Genomic DNA, 20,814 nt, shown 5'->3' on the forward strand with positions numbered 1-20,814 from the left:
ACAGCATCAGCAGAGATAGGGCTGCTTTGTGCATGCACATGTGTGTGTGTGTGTGTGTATGTGTGTGTGTGTGTGTGTGTGTGTGTGTGTGTACCCATCCATAGTGATTTCTCTCTTCATTCGTGGCATTTCTCTTTTTATTCATGACAAACTGTCAGCAAGACTTTTGCCCATTGATACATCCCTAATATAAAGCAGATTACAAACAACATTTATTGTAAGTATTAAAGACTAAATTCACAGTGCTCAGACAGCTGGCAGGGATTTAATACTAAAACACAGATCAGGAGAAGATAGCAGTTGCCCTGCAAGGCAGCTGTGTGTGTCTTTTGGCTGAAGCATAGTGTCCATGAGGGAATTGTTGCTGGCCCCAGAGGGTGTTTTGCAGGAATGACATTCAGCTGATCTCTGCCAGAGAGCAGGGAGATGTATTGCAAAGAAGCTCACATGTTCCCTCTCCTTTTTGTGGATTCCCAGACACAAACCTCCCACATCTGGGCTGGAGCAAGTCACTACCCTCCCTCCTGAGTCAGGAAACCCACTGCTGGGCTGATTCAGCACCACAGGCCATCTCTAGCAAAGAGAGGGATGGCTCCATCATGGCTGAAGGCAGATGCTTTGTGGGCTTCCTCCTTGTCCCCTGGGGAATGAGATCAGGGACACCTCAAGACCACAGAACTACAGCCTGGAGGGACTTCGCAGAAGTGTCATCTCTGTAGCTCCTTGCTCAGGGGAGCCCACCAGGAATGAGAGGGACAAAGCAAAGAGCCCTGCTGAGGTGGATCATGCCCACTGAAGGGTAAACTGAGGCATGGTAAACTGATTCCTCCCTCCATGAGGAAGCTGCATCTGCCAGGATCAAAGATTGCTCTCAGTGGGTGCAGGTGCAGGCAGGAAGAGAAGTCCAGCCAGGAGCTAGTCCTGGGAGGTTGTGGTGTTTTTTTCATTTTTGATGATGTAGGAAAGGGAGACAGGGGTCTCCTTTGTCTTTGGATAGTAGAGGACAACCAACCAGATGAATATGAAGATTCCTGCAGGGAAAGGAAGACAAACACTCAGCAGCAGCAGGAGATGCTGTGAAGCATCCTGCCAGTCTGCTGATGACATTTCCCTTCTGCTTCCAGGGGGTTCCCTCAGCTCACTCCTGCCTCCCCCTACCTCAGGTGAACCATTTGGCTGGGACATGCCCTGAGTAGACAATGTCCCTAGTCCTCTGCTAAGGAATGTCTTTCTTGGAGGAAAGCTGTGGGTGGAATGGGTGTGGCTGGGAGCCAGGAGCAGCTCCATGCTGGTGGCTGGGACCTGCTGCATGGCATACCCTGCCGAAAGGAAGGGCATGACAGTGCTGGGAAGATGCTGGTCCCTTGGGATCCCTGGTCAACCCACAGCCAGGCTGGCTCCTGCCTCCTCCATCTTCCCCACCTGAGCCCAGGGAACCCAGCTCAGAGTGAGTGCTGACCTTGGAGAGAGTTGAGGATGGTGAAGAGGTACAGCGCAGGCGCAGAGGAGACGCCATAGGTAAGGAATGCCAGGGCCCAGGTGGCTCCCAGCAGGCAGAAGAGCCCTGCTGCCACCAGAGCCACCTTCCAGGGCTTACGGTATCCCTGCACTGCCGCAGTGCCCTGCAAGCTGCAGCTCTTCTGGGTCACCACCCCAAAGACAGCCATGTTGAAGAGGAAGATGAGGCCAAAGTAGCCGCAGTTGGTGATGTAGTGGAGCAGAAGATGTTCGGAAGTGATCCAGCACCTGAAAAGAGACAACCGTGGTGCCTCTAGCAGCCCTGCAAGCCACAGCAGCACCCATGAGAGCTTTCCCAGGGGAACCTTTTGGGGATAGAGGGACACCCTTGTGCTGGGGGGATTTTCCAAGGCCAGGGTGAAGCAGGGGGACAGTGGTGCACATCTGCTGCCCTCATGTTGCTCAGCTGGGAGGGAACCTGGGGAAGCTCCAGGTGGATTTTGAATGTCCTTCTGTGACCTGGAGGGCTGCAGGCATGGCTGAGGCTCAGCATGAGAGGTGGTGCTGGGGGTGACTGACATGTTGCAATCACATTAAGGAAGCAGAAGTAGAAGCATGGTGTAAAGCCAAGCGAGAAGGGTGCAATCGCTGACTACTGCATTCCCAGCAGGACTGAGCCACCCCTCCCCTTGCCAAAGGGCCACCTAAGCCCTGTGGGCAGTGGCACACGCACAGGTGGGCTATGACCTCGTGGTCTGTGGTCTGGATGGTGTATTTTCCATAGCTGCCAATAACTCCTGCCACTCCCACCACAAGAACGGGGAGGCCTGGAAGAAGGGAGACATGCAGAATCACAGAACTGCTTAGGTTGGAAAAGCCCTCTAAGACCATCAAGTCCAACCATTAACTCAGCGCTGCCACATTCACCATGTCCCTAAGTGCCACATCCACACATCTTTTGAACACTTCCAGGGATGGTGACTCTACCACTATTCAGGGCAGCCTGTTCCAGTACCTGACCACCCTTTCAGTGAAGAAATTTTCCCTAATATCCAAACAAAGCCTCCCATTGCCCCACTATCCCCCCATCTCTCGCCGAGGCTGGCGGTGCTCACCCCAGCCAATCAGGCACAGCTTTGCCAGGTAGTGCTGGATGTAGATGCCAAGGACCTTGACGAAGAGGAGGTAGAGCTGACAGCCCTCCAGTGCCGTCCAGGTGAAGCAGCAGAGCAGGCAATAGTGGGTAAGCCCCGCCAGGACCCTACAGGTCCTCGGTTGGGTTCTACCAGAGAGCCCACTGTTGAGCAGGAAGGCCAGGTTGAGGAGCAACAGGCTGCCCACAAGGTTCACATGCAGCCCCAGGTTGATGCGGACTGTCTCCTCAAACCTGAACCTGCACCTGAGTGTCCCCAGAGAGAGCAGGAAAGGCAGAGGTTACAGCTGAGCAGGACCTCGTGCTGTGCTGAGGCAGGTCCATGCAGAAGCACTGGAATTGCCCCACATCCCTCCCAGCCTGACAAGTCCCCCTGGAGCTGCTGGAACATCCCACCTTATGAAGATGCAGAAGGCAATGGTGAAGATGGAGAAAGCCATGGCTATTCCGCAGCCAGTGGTGGCCACAGTCATCAAAGCTTTTGCTGTGGAGCTATCCAGAGCTGGGTTCTGCCAAACATGCAGATCTTGGGTTAGACAGGCCCTGGACCAGCCTAGAAAACCTGACTGCAGCTACTAGAGCCATGGGGCTGATAACCCCAATGGGCTGCTGCAGAGACCCCATACCAAACCCCAGTCTGGCCCCCTGAAGGTCTTCAGGGGGAGCAGGGCATTGGTGTCTGAGGTGGGGTGAGGTGTGGGTGAAGACCACCATGGGCACCCTCCTGAGAGTCTCCATCAGGATATGGGACCTCAAGTCTCTCTGCACCAGAGCCTGCACGAGGCTGGGACCTTTTCCAGCCTGTCCTGCTCAGCTGACCTGCTGCCACCCTCCTGAGCTGGGGCTGCTCAGGGCCCTGGGCTTGCCTGGGAACAGCTATAACTGTCCCTGTGTGGCTACTCATGACACTCAAGAGGCCACCAAAGGGGGCATGCAGCATAGTCAGGGCACAAGCAAGAGCTGCAGGAAGTGGAATCGTCACCAGGAGGAGGGTGAAGAAGGTGAGATGGTCGCAAGAGCAGACTGTCCCATTGTCCCCAGGCTGTGTGTCACATCCGTTGCTGCTCCAGCCTCCTGCCTGCCCTGCAAAAAGCAGAGGGGGATGGCTGTGAGTGCCAGGCACAGCACCCATGCCCAGCCCCACACCTGGCCCCAGGAGGATGTACCTTTGCTGGGATCCCAGAAGACGCACTGTGGGGTGACACCCTGCAATGGGGGAGAGCAGCATCAGCCAACACCACGGGAAGGGGCACTGGAGGAGAGATGGAGGGCAGGCAGGGCTGACTTACATAGGGCAGCTCCCTGTGGGGGAAGGTGAGCTTCACTGGATCCTGCAGCCCGGAGATGCTGCTCTCTCCCACTGTGATGCCCACCACGGTGTTGTCCAGGACCTGTGCTGTCTGGTTGACTTCCTGTGGGGTGTGCAGTGCTGCCTGAGCTGAGCTGGTGGGTGGTGAGTGCTGGTGGCAGCACAAAGGATGTGCCACCTCATACCTTGAACATGCCAAGCTGCTGGATATTGAGGACTGTCACCACCACACGTACTTCCTGGCTACTCAGGGACTGGAATATCCCCCTGGGGAGGCGGATTTTACCTGTGTTCCCTTTCTCTGTGGTGTTCAGCCTGCTGGGGCCCTGTGGCAGAGAAGAGCAGTGAGAGGTTGTTGCTGGCAGGTCACCTCTCTGCTCAGGACCTGTACATCTTGCTTCAGGCACAAATTCAGCCCTGCACAGGTGGGTTTCCTCGGCAACATCTGCAGGAGCCCTGAGGGCAGAAGGGGAGAATCTCATCCCCAGCACCCAGCATCGATGGGGGCAGAGCTGGGAATGGGACCCAGCAGATTCTCTACCCACCATCACCCACACATGGTCCCCTGGGGCATCCAGAGCCTGGGAGAGCCTGTGGGTGGGCAGGAGGCACAAAGTCACACACATTCCTTCTCCTTTCCTACCTCACCCTCCCCCTGGCCACCCCAGTCTGCTGGGATGGCTCCTCAGGGAGGGCTCTTTCCTGCCATGCCCACTTCACTTGACTCCTTGCCAAGGGCTGTCGAGGTTGCTGTGGGTCCGTGATGCAACCCCGGAACAGGGTGGAGGAAGAGCACAGCAGTGCACACCAAGCCCTGGGGCAGGTGCTGAGGGATGCTTGGAAGGCATGGGACCTTCCAAGCAAGGGAGAGGGAGGGGCACATCTCACCGCCCTGGGGGAGAAGGAGATGAGGATGTCGCGGGTGACAGCCCTGCTGACATTCAGGAACAGCGTTTTGAGCCCGGCCAGCCGACTGTGCAGCCCCGACTGCAGCATCCTGAAGGACAGGGGGGCTGTGGGACGGGTGGACATGGGGGCTGAGCCCACAAACCCTGCCATGGCCACCCCTGCCACTACCTGAGCCAGAACTCCCGCATGCAGGCGCAAGAACGGCTGCCAGAGTGCCACAGCTCCGGGCAGTCCCGGGTCAAGTGGGGGATGTAAGTCCTGTTGCCTGCGTTCTGCTGCTCCACCATCATGCTGCAGCACTTGCGGCGCTCATCGCCCCGACCCACGGCTGGGGAGGGCAGCAGCAGGTGACCACTGGGCACCGCAGCACCGGCTGGGCACTGGGAGCAAGGGAGGGGAGCACTCACCGGAACATCTGTCCTGTCCTTCGGCCACATCTGGAAGAGGAGTATATGGAGAAATGGGGGGGACACCAAAATCTGGGGTCAGTCCTTACCCCTGTCCAGCGGGAAGGGAAGGGAAGGGAAGGGAAGGGAAGGGAAGGGAAGGGAAGGGAAGGGAAGGGAAGGGAAGGGAAGGGAAGGGAAGGGAAGGGAAGGGAAGGGGAGTCTGGCAGCTGCCAGGTTTTAAAGGAACAGTCCTGCAGTTACATGGGTTCTGCAAACACCTGGACAGCCACCAGAGCTGGTGAGGGCAAAACCACTGTGTCCAGCCTGTGAGAGGGGCTCACAGGGGAGGTCCTGTGCTGCTGGTAACAGGTTTTAAAAAGCCCCCAGCAACATCCCCCCCAGCTCTGCACATCCCAGTGGGGATGCTCCCTTCCGGCCTGTCCACATTTCAGGATGAAATTCTGACATGGTCTTTTGGTGAACACTTTCCCAAGGGAAAACCTTTCCACAGAGCCCATTAACCCCCTGTGCCAGGAATGCCTGTCCCCACTTCACCTGCCACTCACCAGGCAGCAGCAGAAGCAGCAGGATGGTGCCCAGGAACAGGTTCATGCCACTTTGTGGAGGCTCCTGGCTGCCCCTGGCCATCCCACCACACTCTGCTTGCCTTGTCCCAGCAGCTCTTCTCCTCCACAGGCTCCCCTGGGGCTTGTGGCCACTTCTGAGGTAACAGCAGTTCCTCATTTCCCTTCCGGGAGCCCCTCACACCTTCCTGTGGGTTGGCAAGTGACCTGTCCCAGCTGACAGCAACAGTGACAACCGCCAGAGCTGTGGCGTTTCACTCTTGGCTCCTTCCCATCACTGACTCGGAGCTTTTTGCTTTCCCTTTCTCCCCACAGTGCTGCCAAGGGGTTAATGGCCCTAACCAGCCCAGAAGATGCTGGAGCATCCTCCTCCTAACCTGGGCATCACCCCGAGCTGCTGAGATTAAACATCCCCTTCCTAAGAAGGTGCTCCTGCCCCAGCTGGGTGCTGGAAGCTGGGTGAGGAGGGATGATCTGAAACCACGTGGAAGGGGAATGGTGGGGTGGGAGATGTGGTGCTGTGTTTGCAAGGGACACAGCCAGACTCTGCCTGGCCCCACAGCCACCGAGGGGATGATTCCCATCCTGTGATGTCTCCCCCTCTGCATCCCTGTCCTCCACCAGGCTCTCTTTCTGCTGGATAGTGGCAGTCCCCAGAGACTTCCCAAGCCATGGTATCTCCCTCCACCACCCCAACCCCTGTGGCACCAGCCAGCCAGTGCTCTGTCAGGAGCACCATTATCAGCCCCAGCTCAGCAGGATCCTACAGGGTAAAACACTGTGTCCTGCCCCAGAGATGGGATAACCCCAGCCAAGGGATGGATCCCATCAGAGAGCCCACCAAAGCACCGAGCAGAGACCCCAGCAAGCCACACTCTGAGAGAAACAACTTTAATGGGCATAAGTCTGGTGTGCAGGCATGCTCACTGAACTCCTGCACCACCCAAAAATAGACATTCAACAAAATAACAAAAATAGATTATTCCAGCTGCCTGAGGGTGTGGCGGGGGCAGAGTCATTCTGTCTTCCCTGGGGAAGGACCCTCATGGTGACCACCAGCAAGGGCTGAGGATTGGGCCTTTCCCACCCATCATCCCTGGCCTCAGGGCATGGGAGGGGACATCCAAAAGTACTGGCGACCCTGTCCCTGCCCTTTCCCCTTTTTACAGCCCCCACTGCCCGGGTGAGCATCCCTCTCTCCCTCCTTCCCCCCTGCCCCAAGGATGCCAAGCCTGTCAGGATGGAGTGGGTGGGAAAACTGGGGAAGGGGCCAGCAGAGGTGGGGGGTAGCAGGCCCCCCTGTGAATCCCTGGGCTCCTCACAGCCCTATGGGGCAAGTGCAGTAGCAAAGCAGATGTGTGGTCCTTCTTGTGGCCGTCCTTGGCGTGGGGAGCTCTGGCACAGCATGGCCACCACGGGGCTCAGCTGCTGCTGGGCTGCAGCTTGGCACTGTCAGAGCTGCTCTGCGGGTCAGGGGATTTCCTTGCCTGCAGCACCATGGTCCAGTACCAGAGGAAGATGAGGAAACCTGAGAGAGGGGAGAAAAAGGGTGGGTGAACCCCCTTGAGGGACCAACAGCAGCTGAGAGCAAGCCACCCAGCCTGTCACAGCCCCTCTCACACCCCATCACCACCCCACCAACACCCCGTGAAAATCCTGGTGCCCTTCAGAGGAGCCCAGAGTCCCAGGCTCACCTTGGAGAGAGTTGATGATGGTGAAGATGTAGAGGGAGACAAGGCAGAACACACCAGAGGTGAAGGAGAAGAAGATCAGTGCCCAGGGGATGCCCAGCAGGATGCTCAGCCCAAAGAGGGCCAGGACGTGCTTGAGCTTGTGACCCTTTTTGTTCTGCCGGAGGATCTCCCGGACCATGGCCCCCAGCATGACCGAGTTAAAGAGGAACACCAGGCTGAAGAAACCCAGGTTCACAGTGTTGTGGATCACAGGGCTCGTGATCCAGCATCTGAAGGGAGGAGAAAGGCCAGAGGGTTATGCTGTGTCCTCCCACAGGGACATGAGTTGGGAGAGGCTGGGGGAGGCACAGAAGTGTGGTGCCAGCTCAGCATCCAGGGAGAGAGGATCCCCCTGGCACAAAAGCCAGAAAAGCCGCAGGCCATGGTGAAGGTGTAGCCAGCTGACTTTAGCTGTGACCAGAGGCCAGGCAACCCATGTCCCATGACTCACATGGTTGCGTTGGTGTATCTGCCATCAACGGATTCATAGATGGGAACGGAGAAGGGGCCATAGTTAGTCCAGCTGAACAGGAAGATCAGCATCACGCAGAGGAAGGGGAATCCTGGGTGGAAAGAGCAGAGTGAAGTGGCTGCCCTAGTCCCTGACCTTTGGAGCTTCTGGAAGGACTTGTTGCCCCTCTCTCCCTGTGTAGGGCACAAACTAACATCCTCCCTCCCAGGGGAGAACCAAGGGCAGAGCACACAGTAAGGATACCTGGTGTAAGCCCTGGCCCGGGAGGAAGCAGTGCTGTGCTGACCTCAGCTGGGAATCTCCCAGGGATATGAAACTTTAGGCCACAAAAGATCCTTAGATCTTCCTACCGTGGCCTCCAGCCCAAAGCATGGCAGAGAAGTAGGGGTGCTTCCTGCATCCAGCCCATCTCTCTGGGCTGAGCTGGATAATTCTTTCAAAAGAGGATCCCAAGTGTTTAAACATCCCAAGTGGTAGCTCTCACATGCCTCCTTTCCTGGGTTACCCCCAGGGTGACCCACCCTTGCTCCAGCACCAGCTTCTGCTCTCAGCCTTCAAATCTCCTTCTCCACCAAGGCTCTTGACAGATACCTGCTCCCCTTCAGCTTTGTCTCCATCCCCATTCAGGCATCATATCTGGTGGGAAAGGTCTACTCAAGTGCCCCTCCACCCTGTGCCCTCAGGGTGTCTCTGCCTCCCCCATGCTCACCCCAGCCAACCAGGCAGAGCTTGAGGAGGAAGTGGTCATGGTAGGCGTTGAAGACTTCGATCACAAGCCGGTAGAGGTTGTAGCCCTCAATGCCCATCCAGGTGAGGCAGCTGAGGAGTGAGAAGTGCAGAAACAGCCCCCCAGCTCTGCAGATGGCCTCGCTGCCACTGGCAGCCAAGTGCTCCGAGATGAGGAAGGTGAGGTCCAGCAGGAAGATGGCCACCAGCAGGTTCATGTGGATGTACATGCTCGTGATCTGGTCTCGCTGTTTGCTTCTGGAGAAGCGAAGGGAGCAGAACTCACCACCATGCCTGGCCAGCACCCTCAGTGCCCACCACACCCCACAGCTCTGCATGGCGCCCCAGCAGAAGAGCAAGGAGACTCTCTGGTGGTGCCAGGGACTGCAAGACCAAACCCACAGGTGGGACCACCCATCCCATGTGCAAATCCAGTCCTCTGCAGCTGACCCTGAATTGAAGATGCACAGAGGGTGGAAGCACCTCTCCAGTGGAGACAGGCTGACTGAGTTGGGCTTGTGCAGCCTGAAGAAGGCTCCAGGGAGACCTTAAAGTACCTCCCAGTGCCTAAAGGGGCTCTGGGAGAGCTGGAAAGGGACTTTGGACAAGGCATGGAGTGAAAGGACAAGGGGAAATGGCTTCAAGCTACAAAGAGCGGGTTTAGATTCATATTTGGAAGAAATTCTTCCCTGTGAGGGTGGCAAGGCCCTGGCACAGGTTGCCCAGAGAAGTTGTGGCTGCCCCATCCCTGGAAGTGTTCAGTGCCAGGTTGGATGGGATTCTGAGTAACCTGGTCTAGTGGAAGGTGTCCCTGCCATGGCAGGGCAGCTGGAAATGAATGGTGTTTCAGTTGCTTCCAAGCTGAACCATTCCCTGTTTTTATGATTCTGTGATTTCAGGTCTGAATCATCCACTTAGGATCAGTGACATGATTCAGGAGAAGACACTCATGTTCTCCTCCGAGTCCTTGAAAAGATCTTTGCAGGCTTCTGCCTGCCACATCCATAACAACCAAGCAGATTTTCCAAAATCATTAAAAAGAGCTGGAGTTTCCCAGTACTCTGCAGGAGACCTGACCAAGAGGGTGGTTTCTGGACAGAGAACTCTGCTTTCTTTAAGCATGGCTCCTTCATGACACTTCTAGCCAGGCCACCAACTGCCCTTGGAGAGCTTGTGGCCACCCAGGTGTTCATGGCCAGGGACAGGACACAGATGGGGAGCATGGGGTGAGCCATCAGATGGTACCTGAAGTAGAGGAAGAAAATGGTGCAAATGGATGCCAAAGCTGAGATCAGGCAGCCGACATAGGTTATGATACTCAGGTAATTCCTGTGCACAGTGGTGATCTCTGGGGAGGATACCTGAGGAGGAGGAATGAGAGATGGTGAGGAAGAACAGCCAGTGGGAATGATGCAGGGATCTGAGGAAAGGTGCTACCCACCATGAGCACAGCGAAGTAGGTGAGGTGGTTGCACCTGCACTCTGTCTGGCTGCTCCCTGTCACTGTGGCACACCCGTAGCTGTCCCAGCTCCCAGAACTGGCTGTGCAAGAGAAAGGGAGAGCGTCTGGTGAGTAGCAGCAACATCTGCCTTGGGCTAAAGGATCTTCAGGGCAAGGTGTCCATGGAAAGAGGGAGAAGAGTGGGGGATCCCAGCTTGTCCCAGGCCAAGCATGCATACTCAAATAGCCCCTCAGTATGAGAACCCATCCCTAGGGAAGGAGAAAGCTCTTAGGTTAGCTACAGGGGGAAAAACCTGACATCAGCCCTGTGGGAATGGCTTATGGAGATGGAACGAGGAAGAGGGGTGCAGAGCAACCTTCACCCTGCTGGTGGGGCTGTGGTACCTTGGAAAAAGGGCCTGACTTCACACGCAAGGGCAGGGGCACTCACCAGAGGTGTCCTCCTGCCAGAAGACGCACAGTGGGGTTACGTTCCTCTGCAAGGACAAAACCACAGGCCTTGGTCAGGATGCAGCTGTGGGTTTGTTACCCACCCAGCACATCTGATAGTGGAGAACATGGGGCAGGAGGCAAGAGGGTCTCAGGAGACAAACTATGACTTTGATAAACCAGACTCCCCCTGTGACGGGCATGGGCTCTGGGCAGAGACCACAGTTAGCAACTGATGGAGCAGATACCTCCTTCCAGGTCCTCTTTTCTGAGCAAGGGTTTCAGCTTTGAGCTGGCAGAGCCATGAATGAACCAAGGGGCTGTTAACTCAGAGCATCCCCCCGCCCTGGGAACTGTGCTGGATGTGTGCCATGCAGCATCTCCTAGTCAGGAGAAGGCAGTGCCACCACCAGTGCTTATGGTGAAACCATGATTGTGATACAGCCCCAGAAGACACAGCAAATCCTGCACAGGTAGGACAAGGACATGGACCTGCTGGATTGTGACCACTCCCTAAGCTGGCAGGGCCTGAGCCATCCATCCCCCTCCATTCCTGGTGGGGTCAGGTTCCATGAGGCTGTTTCCCCACCTACCGGCAGCTGGTCATGGAAGAAAGTGAGGACCACTGGGTCAGAGAGGTTGGCCACCACTGTGTCCACCAGGGAGATGCTGACTACCTTGTCACCCAGGACATGGCTGCTGTTTTCATCCTGTTGGAGAAGAAGAGGAGGCAGTGGCAGTGTGAGAAGGGAGAGATACCAGGTGTGAAGCAGAGGAGAGCCTCCAAAAGGAAGGTCCCATGACCCTTTCCCCATCAAGCTTTTAGCTCATCTTTGAAGTGTCTTCTCCCAGCGAGCACCAGCAGCCTGGTGTGTGGGCATTACCTGGAACATGGTCTGCCTGTTGATGTCCATGAGGAGCACCCTGTGCTCCACCACCTCCTCCCTCTCCATCACCATCATGAACAGGCTGCTTGGCAGGTCCACCGTGAAGCCCTGGACCTCTCCACCCTCCTGCAAGGAAAGACTCATCAGGAGGGAGGTTGGGAGAGAACGTGGTGGGCCAAGAGCACTAGGGCAGGCTTTCCAGGACCCACCTCTCTCTGGGAAGCAAAGGTCACGTGCTGAGGAGCCCGACTGGGCTGGACCCTCAAGACAGTCGCATGCACAGTGGCCTCCCCAAAGGTCTGGTTCTGCCCTTTGAGCTCCACCTTGGCCAGCATCTTCTCCAGCTCCCCGAGTTTGCTGTGAGGGAAGGGGCACAGTGAGCTGGATGCAGCAGGCACACACTGGTGGCAGCAGGAATGGGGGGAGCTGGGAACTCACTGCCGAAGGCTCTGCTGCTCTGTGGCTCCCATGGATGGTGCTGGGAGCTGGGCAATGAGGCTGTCCAAGTTGGTGAGCTGCTCCTCCACATGCTGCTCCCGGACAGGCATGCTCTCTTCAATGGCTGGTGGAAAGGAAATGCCATGAAATGAATGGGTAGAACTGGATTCCTCATGCTCTGAACTAACTGGCACAGCCCTGGTGGGAGCAGAAAGCAGAGGGCTTCAAGGTGGCCGAAGCCAGGGAAGCTGATAGTCACCCCAACCCACAGGGCTTTCCTGCAACCTAGAGCTCAGCTCCCACTGAGGCCATGGGGACCTCATGGTGGAGAGTGGACCTTGAGAAACCACTGCAAAGACGACAGTTTTCCAGGATTTTAGGCAACATTTTGAAAATCTCCACCAGTAGGCATCCTGTCTTTGGGCTGCTTCAAGTTTCAGCTGTATTCACATCATCAGGCTAAACCATACACTGGGAAATACTCTGCTGATGGCTAGAGAACAGGCTGGGGATAAAACAACCCTTTCATTTCCCTAAAATAACATTAAGTTGCATTTACTGGAGAAGGAGTATCCTGTTTCATCATCCATGGAGGTGTTCTTCCCGCCCTTTTTCATGTAGGACACATTGAAGATTAACGCGTCGGTTCTCTCAGTCTTCTGACTCTCTGGTCCCCGGGGGATGCTGCTGGAAGGGTCTCCACCCAGGTGGAAGCTCTGCTTCCCATATATCAGCTTCAGAGTCTTGTTGGACTCAAACCAGTAGACACAGAAGCGATATCTGCCCAAGATGGGGGGCAAGCTGTACTTGTAGTAAGAGTTTCTCCTGTTTGGCAAAAAAGGCCTTGCTATTATCAGTGCCTGGGCCGTGTTGTTGATAGAGATGGCAGCAGAGCCATGCTTGTAGATGACAGAGCTCTCCTGGGTCTGGTTTCGGTCACCACAGAAGCGGAAATCCTCTTCCCTGTGGCCGCTGGCTCCCATCCCTGCATTGTACAAACACACAGAGACTGCAGATCAGCTGGAGGGACAGCAAGCCCTGCAAATATTGCAGTCTTGCAGCAGCTGTCACACACGGCATGCCAGGCTCTCCACCCCGGTTATCCCAACCCTGTCCTAAGGGCTGCGTGACACCAGCCACCTCCCCAGTGTCACAGCCACACTGCGAGGATCTGCCAGGGTCCCCTGGGAAACAGGACCTCCTGTCTTTCAGGGACACCCTCTCCTAGGTGCCACCACCCACATCAGCAGAGACTCTATCTATCCCCAGAGACTCAGGGGATAGAGTACCTCTCTATCCCCTGAAGGGATGGATGGAGACTATCTCCTTTACTTGGAAAGGACACATTCTGCCCAAGAGACCCACCAGAGGCACATCACCCCATGAGATGCTTAACATCTGTGGAAGCCTTGGTTGCAAACACCCCATGGTGCCCCCCAGCCAATGTCTTTGGGTTGCCAGTTACTCCCAGCAGCCCAAACCCAGCTCACCATCCCAAGGCAGGACACAGCTAGGACAGTCTACCTTGGAGGGAGGAGAGAAGGAGCAGGAAGAGGACCTTCATCCTGGGCAGCTCTCTACTTTGTCTTGGCCCTCGAGGAGACAGCAGAGCCTGAAAGAGTACAAAGGAAAGAGGCCACATGAGTATTTGAGTATCCCCCATGCTATGGGGGTAGGGATGGAGAGCAAAGGCTGTGCAGGTGGGACACCAGCCAGTGTCACAGCCTCCAGGAGGAGCCAGGACCACTGGGCATCCAACCTGGCTGTGGGCTGGAAGGATGTCAGAGGCTGGAAGCCCCTGAGTTCTCAGCATGGAGAGGGTGCCCCACTCCATCACAGGCTCCAGTCGCCAACGAATCCACACAGGAGGGGTCCCCTCTTCCGCTCTCTGCTCCACATCTCAGTTAACGCCTTGATTTTTTATCATAAGTGATAGGAACAGAAGGAAACTGTGGTTTCCTTGTTCTCCAGCCCTAACATTATTTTCTTGGGTGCTTTCAGCTCCTGCAGATTAGCTGAGGAGCTTGGCACATTGCAAATCACTCCCCCATTTCAGCCTGCAGAAACAGGCTCTCCCAGGCACATCTTGGTGACCTCAACACAGCAGCCACAGCTGACCAAATCTGCTACTTGCAACCAGCCAGGCCACATCCTCTGCAGTCCCTTTTCCCATCCCTTTGTCCGGCACTCTGCTCCACCACTCTTTTCTTCATCTGTGCACGAGGCCAGGGCTTCTGTGACCTACACCCAGGCCAGCACTGAGCACACTTGGGTCCTACCACAGCCTCGCTTTGCCCCAGCCACAGCCTTGACACATACAGCCTTTTTCATCGTGTTTTCTGCCTGCCCCAGGCCACAGACTGCATCTTCATCTCTGCTGGGATGACACACCAAGTGTCATCTCCTCCTCACCCTGCTGTCACCTCAACCATGGGACACACCCTGCCAGCGTCTGGGAACCAGCAGAAGCCTCCCCAGGGTGGGACGGTGTCAGTGGGGGCTGCTGGAGCAGCTGGCCCAGCCGAACACTTGCCAATGCCCAAAGTGAAGCCAGCACCCTGTTTGCCATTGCTGCACCCCACTCCTGTACCACTCTCAAACATTCCCTCAAAACCCTCTGAGTGGTCGAGTCCTGTTTTGTTTGTCCTGAGAGGGTGCTGGGGCACTGACCAGTGTCACTTGCAAAGGCTCATGAGCTCTCCGAGATGCTCACGGGTCATCAGATGGGAAGGGTGGGGAAAAATTGCTTGCTTGAAAACTCATTAACAGATTCCTCCCACCAGCACAGGCTTTGTCTGGAAGTTTCTCTATCCAGCACAGATCCTGCACCAGTGTAGAGCCCACTCCCTGTCCCTCCCCATCTGTTTCTTGCAGCAATTTATCACCAGAAGACGGGGGCTTCGAGTTGTTAATTAACCTGCTACCATGGCTGTAACTAAGTGACACCAACAAGGTCTCCCAGTGTGAGCTGGGAGAGTAGGGCACAGGCATGACTTGGCAGCAGTAAATGGATTTGGATGGGGCTGGCATCCCAGTGCCTTGCCACACACTTAGGGATCATGCACATACATCCGAAAAACACAGACCTGGGGTGGCAAAATGCCGCTGGTGATGGGAAACACCTGCGTCTCTTAAAAGCAATGGAGCTGTTTTGAATGCCAACCGTGTTGAGGCAGCACAGAGCTGGCATGCCAATAAAGCATCGCCTCTGGATGGGGAATGATGAATCCTAACGAGGCTTCAGCCCATCCCACTATGCTGACATCTTTAAGATTTTATTGGGATGGTTGGAGGAGAGGATCAGCCCCTTTCAGCCGTTACTCAACTGGGACCAGAAATCCCTATGGGAAAGTGGGTGGGAGAGCAAGTATTTCCCCTCCAAGTCCTGCATGGTCCTGCTTGCCCTGACTCCAATCGCCGTTTCCTGAGCTGAACAATAGCAAGAGAAAATCCCCTGAAAATGGTTTCGCAGTGAGAAACCACAGTTTCCATCCACACTGGTGATAAGCATAGCAAAGGTAGCCGGATGCACTGAGTTCTCGTCAGGGCTGAATCCTGCCTCGTCATATTCCCATTCCCAGATGGCAGTGGAAAAAAATTCCTGGTTTGGCCTCAAAATCAACCAGATGGTGTACAAAGAGGTGGCAGACACTCTGCCAGGGCTGCACAGCTTGGAGCAGCTTCCCTCACCAGCAGACAGGAGGGCTCAACCCTGCGCACCAGTTTGTATCCTTCCATCACCTTTAATATACTGGTCTTCGAAAGAAAAACCAAAGCATTATATTGAGGCCTCTATTTACTGCAGGTAAATGGGAGGGGAAAAAAGAGTAAAAAACCCACAAATAAAAAGCTTGGTGTTTACTGCCACCCTACTGCTTTCTGGTTGACTTGGCAGCAGGTATTTAAGCTTTTGGAGGTGGCACGTGGCTTTTGGATATGACGTTTTTCCCAAGGAGAAGGGAAGATGCTCTGATGACTCAAACAAACACCGGAAATGGGGAGATCCAGGGGCTTTTATCTGTTTTCCTTCCAGGTTCGTTAGGAAAGTGACGCTCTGTTCCTCGAGATGTCAATGAGTTTGAAGCTCGTCACCGCAGAGGATTACTCAGGCAGGAACTCAGGAACACGGTGAGAAAACTATGGCACAGAGAGGCAAGCCAGGACAGACTCCCAGAGATGCAAAACAGCTTTGCACAACCAGACCTTCATTGCAGGGACCACAGAAAATGTGCCCTGGGACTGGGGCTGCCCAAGGACGTGAGACCCCCGTCGGGGTCCCCCTGCAAAGGGATGCCCCAGTGTTGGTGTCTGAGTGCTTCACAAAGTGCCCTTGTCCTTGGCCGGTGGCGCGTGTCCGCAGGGGCCAGCCACACGTTATTCATGGCGTTGGCATGTGCTTCCCGGCACCGGTGGGCGGCCAGGGCTGACCGGGCAGCTTGTTAATGCCCAGGGAGTCGAGGGGCAGCTGCACTGCTCCAGCAGCCTGGCGGTGCCAAGCTGTGCCACGGGGTGGGGTGCAGTGGTTCGGCTTTTCCGAGGCTGTGGCGCTGCGCAGAACACCCAGCACCTTCAAGATGAGCCTTGCCAACAGGATGAAACCAGATCTGATAGTGATTCCCACGGGAGCGGCACAACTCCCTGCCAGATCTGTTCTTTGCCAGCCACTGGCAGCCGTCCCTTCCCACACAGGCGTGGGGAGAAGCAAGGGGAGGCTGGCACAGACGCCTGCCAGTGCATGGGGCTCCTTCGACAGAGCGTTTGCTTAAAGCTGAGTTGTGATGTTTAAAACTTTTCTAAAAATTTCCATTTCCTAAAAACACCACAAACAGAAATACCACGGTGAACTAACCCAGCACTTCCTCCCCTGCCTCGGTAACACAGAACGAGTCTCGGTGGCATGCAAACACCGTGGCTTTGGCAGCAGCCACACGTGCTCTGCAAAGGACCACGTTCACCTACACTGGACTGAGGTTGATGTGACATGGGAATGAAGTAGTACAAGCACGTCTCTGGCCACAGTGGGCACAGACAGTTGTCCCTGCCACCACACAGTCTTCTTTGGGAGCAACACCATGTCTCCTCCTGCATATCAGCCCTACCTTCCCTCCATCCCCCTTCTAAACCACTCTCCTGGGTTTTAAATGGCTCCCAAAACACGCTGTCCCCTCCCAGGTCTTATCTCCCTTCCCATGAGCAAGATCCCCATTGCCTGTGCTGCAGGTGCCAGGGAAGGGTCGTGCAGGGCAGTGCAAAGTAGCTCAGGACCACCTCAAATCTGACTCCCAGGTATTTGGCACAGCAAGCAAGGTGCTGAAACCTGGTGAGGGCAAAGTCTGAAGCCAACGAGCCAGGTAAGAGACTGTGGGCCCCCCGAACTCCTGCCAAACCCCAGCTGTCGGGTGAGCTGATGGGAAAGGAGTTAGTGAGTCCAAGCGCTCCTGAAAAACAGGCGCCGACAGGCTGTGCCCAGCTGGTCCCGTGCAGACATTGGCACGCTGGGAGCCACCCAGCCTGCTGTCTGCAAACCACACAGCTCTGACCCTGCACCCACGGGTGCACCGCAAGGTGCAGGGATGGCCAATCCCAGGGATCCCCGTTCGGGCAGAACACAGTTGCTTGCAAACCTGTTACTCTGCGAATAGCAGCCCCCAGGCCTCGGGATTAAGAGCTGGACTGCAACCAAGTATGCAGCATTTTCAGCCGTTGGCTTAATTCACATGGGAGCTGCGAAGCCAGCAAGGGACATGGCAAACCCCACTGTGGCTGCACTCCCAGGCTCAAAGGATTTGTCGCCCCCATCTCTGAAACACTCCTGGCTCCCCGCTGGCGGTGGAGCTTGGAGGGGGGTTACTGCAGCCCTCAGACCATGAAATGAGCTTTGGCTGCCTTCCCTCCTCAACAACCATTCGGATTTACTGCCAGGAGGTTATTCCAGGAGACTTCATTTCAATTCTCCAGCTGGTCTTACTGGGTTTTGCTGGTCTCTCTGGAGGGGCAGCACAGACAGTGGGCAGCAACCACCCCAAGCATCCTACATCCCATATCCCGCAGCAACATGCCGGGACTGTCAGCAGCAAACTGGGATTTTGCAGGAGAAATCCCCCCAAAAGGCATTTTAGGGAAGGGAGATCACCGTGTCGAGACATGCTGGCAATCCCACGGGATGCTGCACCCTCCGCCGAGAGGGAGGAGGGGAAGGAATGGGGTGCGCTGGTGGTTCCCATAGGGTGGGAAGCAATGGCCACACAGCGGGCCAACGGCCCGGGCTTCGTGGAGCTCAGCTCTGCCGCTGGCAGCAGCCCGGAACAGCCGGTACCGGGCAGCTCAGGGGGCTTAAGGGCTCCATGGCCCAGGAATCCAGCCTGGCTCGGGGGCAGGCGAGTGTGAGCCCCATGGAGCAGGGATGAAGGTTGGTTACACAGATAACCGGCACCACAGCCACGGGCAGAGACCCTGGCCCTGCCCAGCAGAAGGCAGCAAACCCACCGCCGAGCCTCCGCAACCAGCGGAGGGGGGTGCAGCTCAGGCCGCCCCAAAAAGACCCCTCCACTCCATCCATCCATCCATCCATCCAGGCTGCTCCCTGCCCGAGCAACTCGGGGCTCTGCCCGGTGTCACCATCGGCGCAAAGCCCCAGTGCCCCTCCAGCCCTGCAGGGCTGCCCCAGCCCCGGCTGACGCCCACCCCACTGACTCCCCATGCCGTGCTCCCGCATCTCTGCCCGCGCGTGGAGCGCCGCAGCATCCTCTCGGCTCCCGGTGCCGTGCAAACACCCCCCAACGCGGCCTTTGGGACCCCCACGGCGGGCACCGGGCGCCCCGATCCTCCCTCGTCCCCGGCTCAACCTCTCCCCGTTGCTCCCATACCTGGGCTCGGGGCGGGCTCGGCTCGGCACGGCCCGGCACTGCCCGGCACGGCCCGGCACCGCCCGGCTCCGCCCGGCTCCGCACGGCAGCGCTCGGCTGGGCTGGCACGGCTCGGCACGGCTCGGCTCGGCAGCACTCCACACCTCGCAGCGCGGCTCGCTGAGCGCGGTGCCCCGGGACCAGCGCCCCACCCCGCCCCGTCCCCTCGGCAGGCGGTGACTCAGCGGGGCGGTACCGGCACTGTTCGCCCCGCACCGACCCCTCCGAGACCCCCGCGATCTCTGCGGGAGCCACGGGGTCACCGCCGTCACTCACGGCACCCGCCCGGTTCTGCTCGGCCCGGCGCAGCCCGGTTCGGTTCAGCTCGGCACGGCTCGGCTCGGCTCAGCACCTCGCAGCCCGGCTCGGCTCAGAGCCGTATCCCGGGACCAGCGGCACCACCTCGCCCCCCAGCAAGACCCTCCGAGCTCGCTGCGGGGGCTGCGGGGCCACTGCCCTCGGTCACGGCACCTGCCCGGTTCGGTTCGGCTCGGCTCGACGCAGCCTGGGAGCACCGGGCTGGGATCGCCGGGCTGCGTCCCCCCGCCCGGCCGGCACCGGCACCATGGGCTGGGGGACCTGGGCTGGGGACAGCCGGGCGTGCCGTGTCCCCTCGCCCTTCAGCTGCGGGCGTGCCGTGTCCCCTCGCCCTTCAGCTCTTGGCTCCGGAGGGGCCGGAGCCAAGAGGCTGCACGCCTGACTGCCAACGGGATTAAAAAATAACAATTAATGGGAAAGCAGCCGGGACGGAGTGTCCCCGTGACCCCTGTCCCGCTCCCCGCAGGGTGTGAGGGAGGAAAGGAGCAGGGCAAGGAGCCCAGATCCCAGGCGAGGGATACACAGCACTCCCCTGGAGCGGGTGGGCTGGGATGTGGGGTGCAGAGCCTGGGTGCCACCGCAGGGCTGCCAACGCCCACCCCAAGGCTGGAGATGGGCACCCTGGCCCTCAGGGGGAGCTGAGGCTGCCTGCACTGGTAGAGTGGGTAAAGCTGCTGCCAAGCAGCGCCTGCATTCAGCCCTTTGTGTGCCCCGGGAAACAGCCGGGCTGCAGAAAGCCGAGACGCAGGGAGCGGAGGGAGCGGGGCGGGGGGAGGGCTCCGGGAAATGATTTCCCTGGGTAAATAGTTGCTCTTGCAGATATTTTCAATGGCTTGAATGAGACCTTTCTGCAGGGGGAAGGGTGGAAACAACTTCCCTCTCCAGCAGGGAAGGTGATGGACCTTGATCCACAAAGATTGTGCCACCGCAGGTGCCATGGCTGCTTTGGGATTCCTGGAGCACAGGACATCCCGCACGCTTCCATCGCCGCACCTCTTGCTTTAATTTCCAGCTCCAAGCCCCCAGTTTCCCTGGCTGCCACGGGACAAGGCTCCCATGGGAAGCAGCTCACATGGCCGGACCGTGGCTAAAGCAGCCGGACCATGGCTAACAGAGCCGCCTTTGAAGTCCGGCCGTCCCCACGCCTCGGGGAGCTGGGCCAGCTCTGAAACGCACGCTCATAACAAGCAGAGCCGCGGGAGCATCGCGGTGAGCCAAGCCTCCCACTGCGGGTCATCCCGACCGGCTCCTTCGGGAGACGCCATAAATCCACCTGCCGGGAATAACGCTGCTAGACCCAGGATTCGGCTCTCCTGGAGAGGGGAATTAGGTGCAGACCCCTCGGACCAGCGAGGAAAGGACTTTTTGCTGCTGTTCGTGGAACAAAGAGCCTTTTGTCCACACGACGCTATCAGGAGTTATTTTTAGGTCAACGCCTGCACTTGCTGGTGTTGTCAGGATTATCTGTAAGTCGACAGACCTTCAAAGACACTGCCTGAGCACGAAGAGGGAGGAAATCCTTGTGTTGTCTCTTGAAAGGGACATTTGCCCTTGGGCTTGGCCTGATAAGGGTTTATTACTCAAGCTGGGGAATTCCTATAAAGGCCCTACAACTTCTTCAGAATCCTAAGAGCTCCTAAAC

At 57.1% G+C, this 20,814-nt stretch overlaps 2 protein-coding genes across 5 annotated transcripts; both read right to left on the bottom strand.

Moving 5' to 3' along the window:
* Positions 1–246: 246 nt before the first annotated feature.
* Positions 247–6,548, bottom strand: ADGRG3 (adhesion G protein-coupled receptor G3). 2 transcript variants are annotated; one of them, XM_085071529.1, is made up of 13 exons: positions 5,785–6,548; positions 5,237–5,266; positions 4,998–5,157; positions 4,809–4,917; positions 4,106–4,246; positions 3,901–4,023; positions 3,778–3,817; positions 3,594–3,694; positions 3,008–3,120; positions 2,574–2,857; positions 2,192–2,285; positions 1,460–1,746; positions 247–1,031 (listed from the first exon to the last, which is right to left on the bottom strand). In XM_085071529.1, the coding sequence occupies exons 1-13, from the start codon at positions 5,960–5,962 to the stop codon at positions 916–918; spliced, it is 1,776 nt and encodes a 591-aa protein (XP_084927655.1). In that variant the 5' UTR covers positions 5,963–6,548; the 3' UTR covers positions 247–915. The 2 variants fall into 2 exon arrangements, with proteins under 2 accessions (XP_084927655.1, XP_084927656.1); XM_085071530.1 differs by lacking the exon at positions 247–1,031 and having other exon boundaries at positions 1,461–1,746; positions 2,206–2,285.
* Positions 6,549–6,677: 129 nt separating this feature from the next.
* On the bottom strand, positions 6,678–19,472 carry LOC146432119 (adhesion G-protein coupled receptor G1-like). Of its 3 annotated transcripts, none has more exons than XM_085071528.1 (14): positions 19,136–19,472; positions 13,474–13,561; positions 12,509–12,934; positions 11,950–12,073; positions 11,721–11,868; positions 11,509–11,637; positions 11,218–11,334; positions 10,626–10,671; positions 10,175–10,275; positions 9,979–10,094; positions 8,717–8,991; positions 7,987–8,098; positions 7,497–7,765; positions 6,678–7,330 (listed from the first exon to the last, which is right to left on the bottom strand). In XM_085071528.1, the coding sequence occupies exons 2-14, from the start codon at positions 13,511–13,513 to the stop codon at positions 7,224–7,226; spliced, it is 2,010 nt and encodes a 669-aa protein (XP_084927654.1). In that variant the 5' UTR covers positions 13,514–13,561; positions 19,136–19,472; the 3' UTR covers positions 6,678–7,223. The 3 variants fall into 3 exon arrangements, with proteins under 3 accessions (XP_084927654.1, XP_084927653.1, XP_084927652.1); XM_085071527.1 differs by lacking the exon at positions 19,136–19,472 and adding an exon at positions 18,816–19,104; XM_085071526.1 differs by lacking the exon at positions 19,136–19,472 and adding an exon at positions 18,643–18,766.
* Positions 19,473–20,814: the final 1,342 nt, after the last annotated feature.

This window comes from Lichenostomus cassidix, chromosome 11 (genome assembly GCF_008360975.1).
Source record: "Lichenostomus cassidix isolate B80296 chromosome 11, HeHo_3.0, whole genome shotgun sequence".
Taxonomy (NCBI): Eukaryota; Metazoa; Chordata; class Aves; order Passeriformes; family Meliphagidae; genus Lichenostomus; species Lichenostomus cassidix.

Bases quoted from the DNA above. Each gene is read 5' to 3' on its own strand.
- ADGRG3 (XM_085071529.1), bottom strand. From the start codon at position 5,962: ATGAGGAACTGCTGTTACCTCAGAAGTGGCCACAAGCCCCAGGGGAGC. The intron at 5,267-5,784 runs GTGAGTGGCAGG...CTCCTCTTCCAG, and splicing joins GCTGCTTCTGCTGCTGCCTG to ATGTGGCCGAAGGACAGGAC. The intron at 2,858-3,007 runs GTGGGATGTTCC...GGGGACACTCAG, and splicing joins GCCTTCTGCATCTTCATAAG to GTGCAGGTTCAGGTTTGAGG.
- LOC146432119 (XM_085071526.1), bottom strand. From the start codon at position 18,693: ATGCTGCGGCGCTCCACGCGCGGGCAGAGATGCGGGAGCACGGCATGG. The intron at 12,074-12,508 runs GTAAATGCAACT...CCTTTCCACCAG, and splicing joins AACAGGATACTCCTTCTCCA to CCATTGAAGAGAGCATGCCT. The intron at 11,638-11,720 runs GTGGGTCCTGGA...CTTTCCTTGCAG, and splicing joins CCTTTGCTTCCCAGAGAGAG to GAGGGTGGAGAGGTCCAGGG.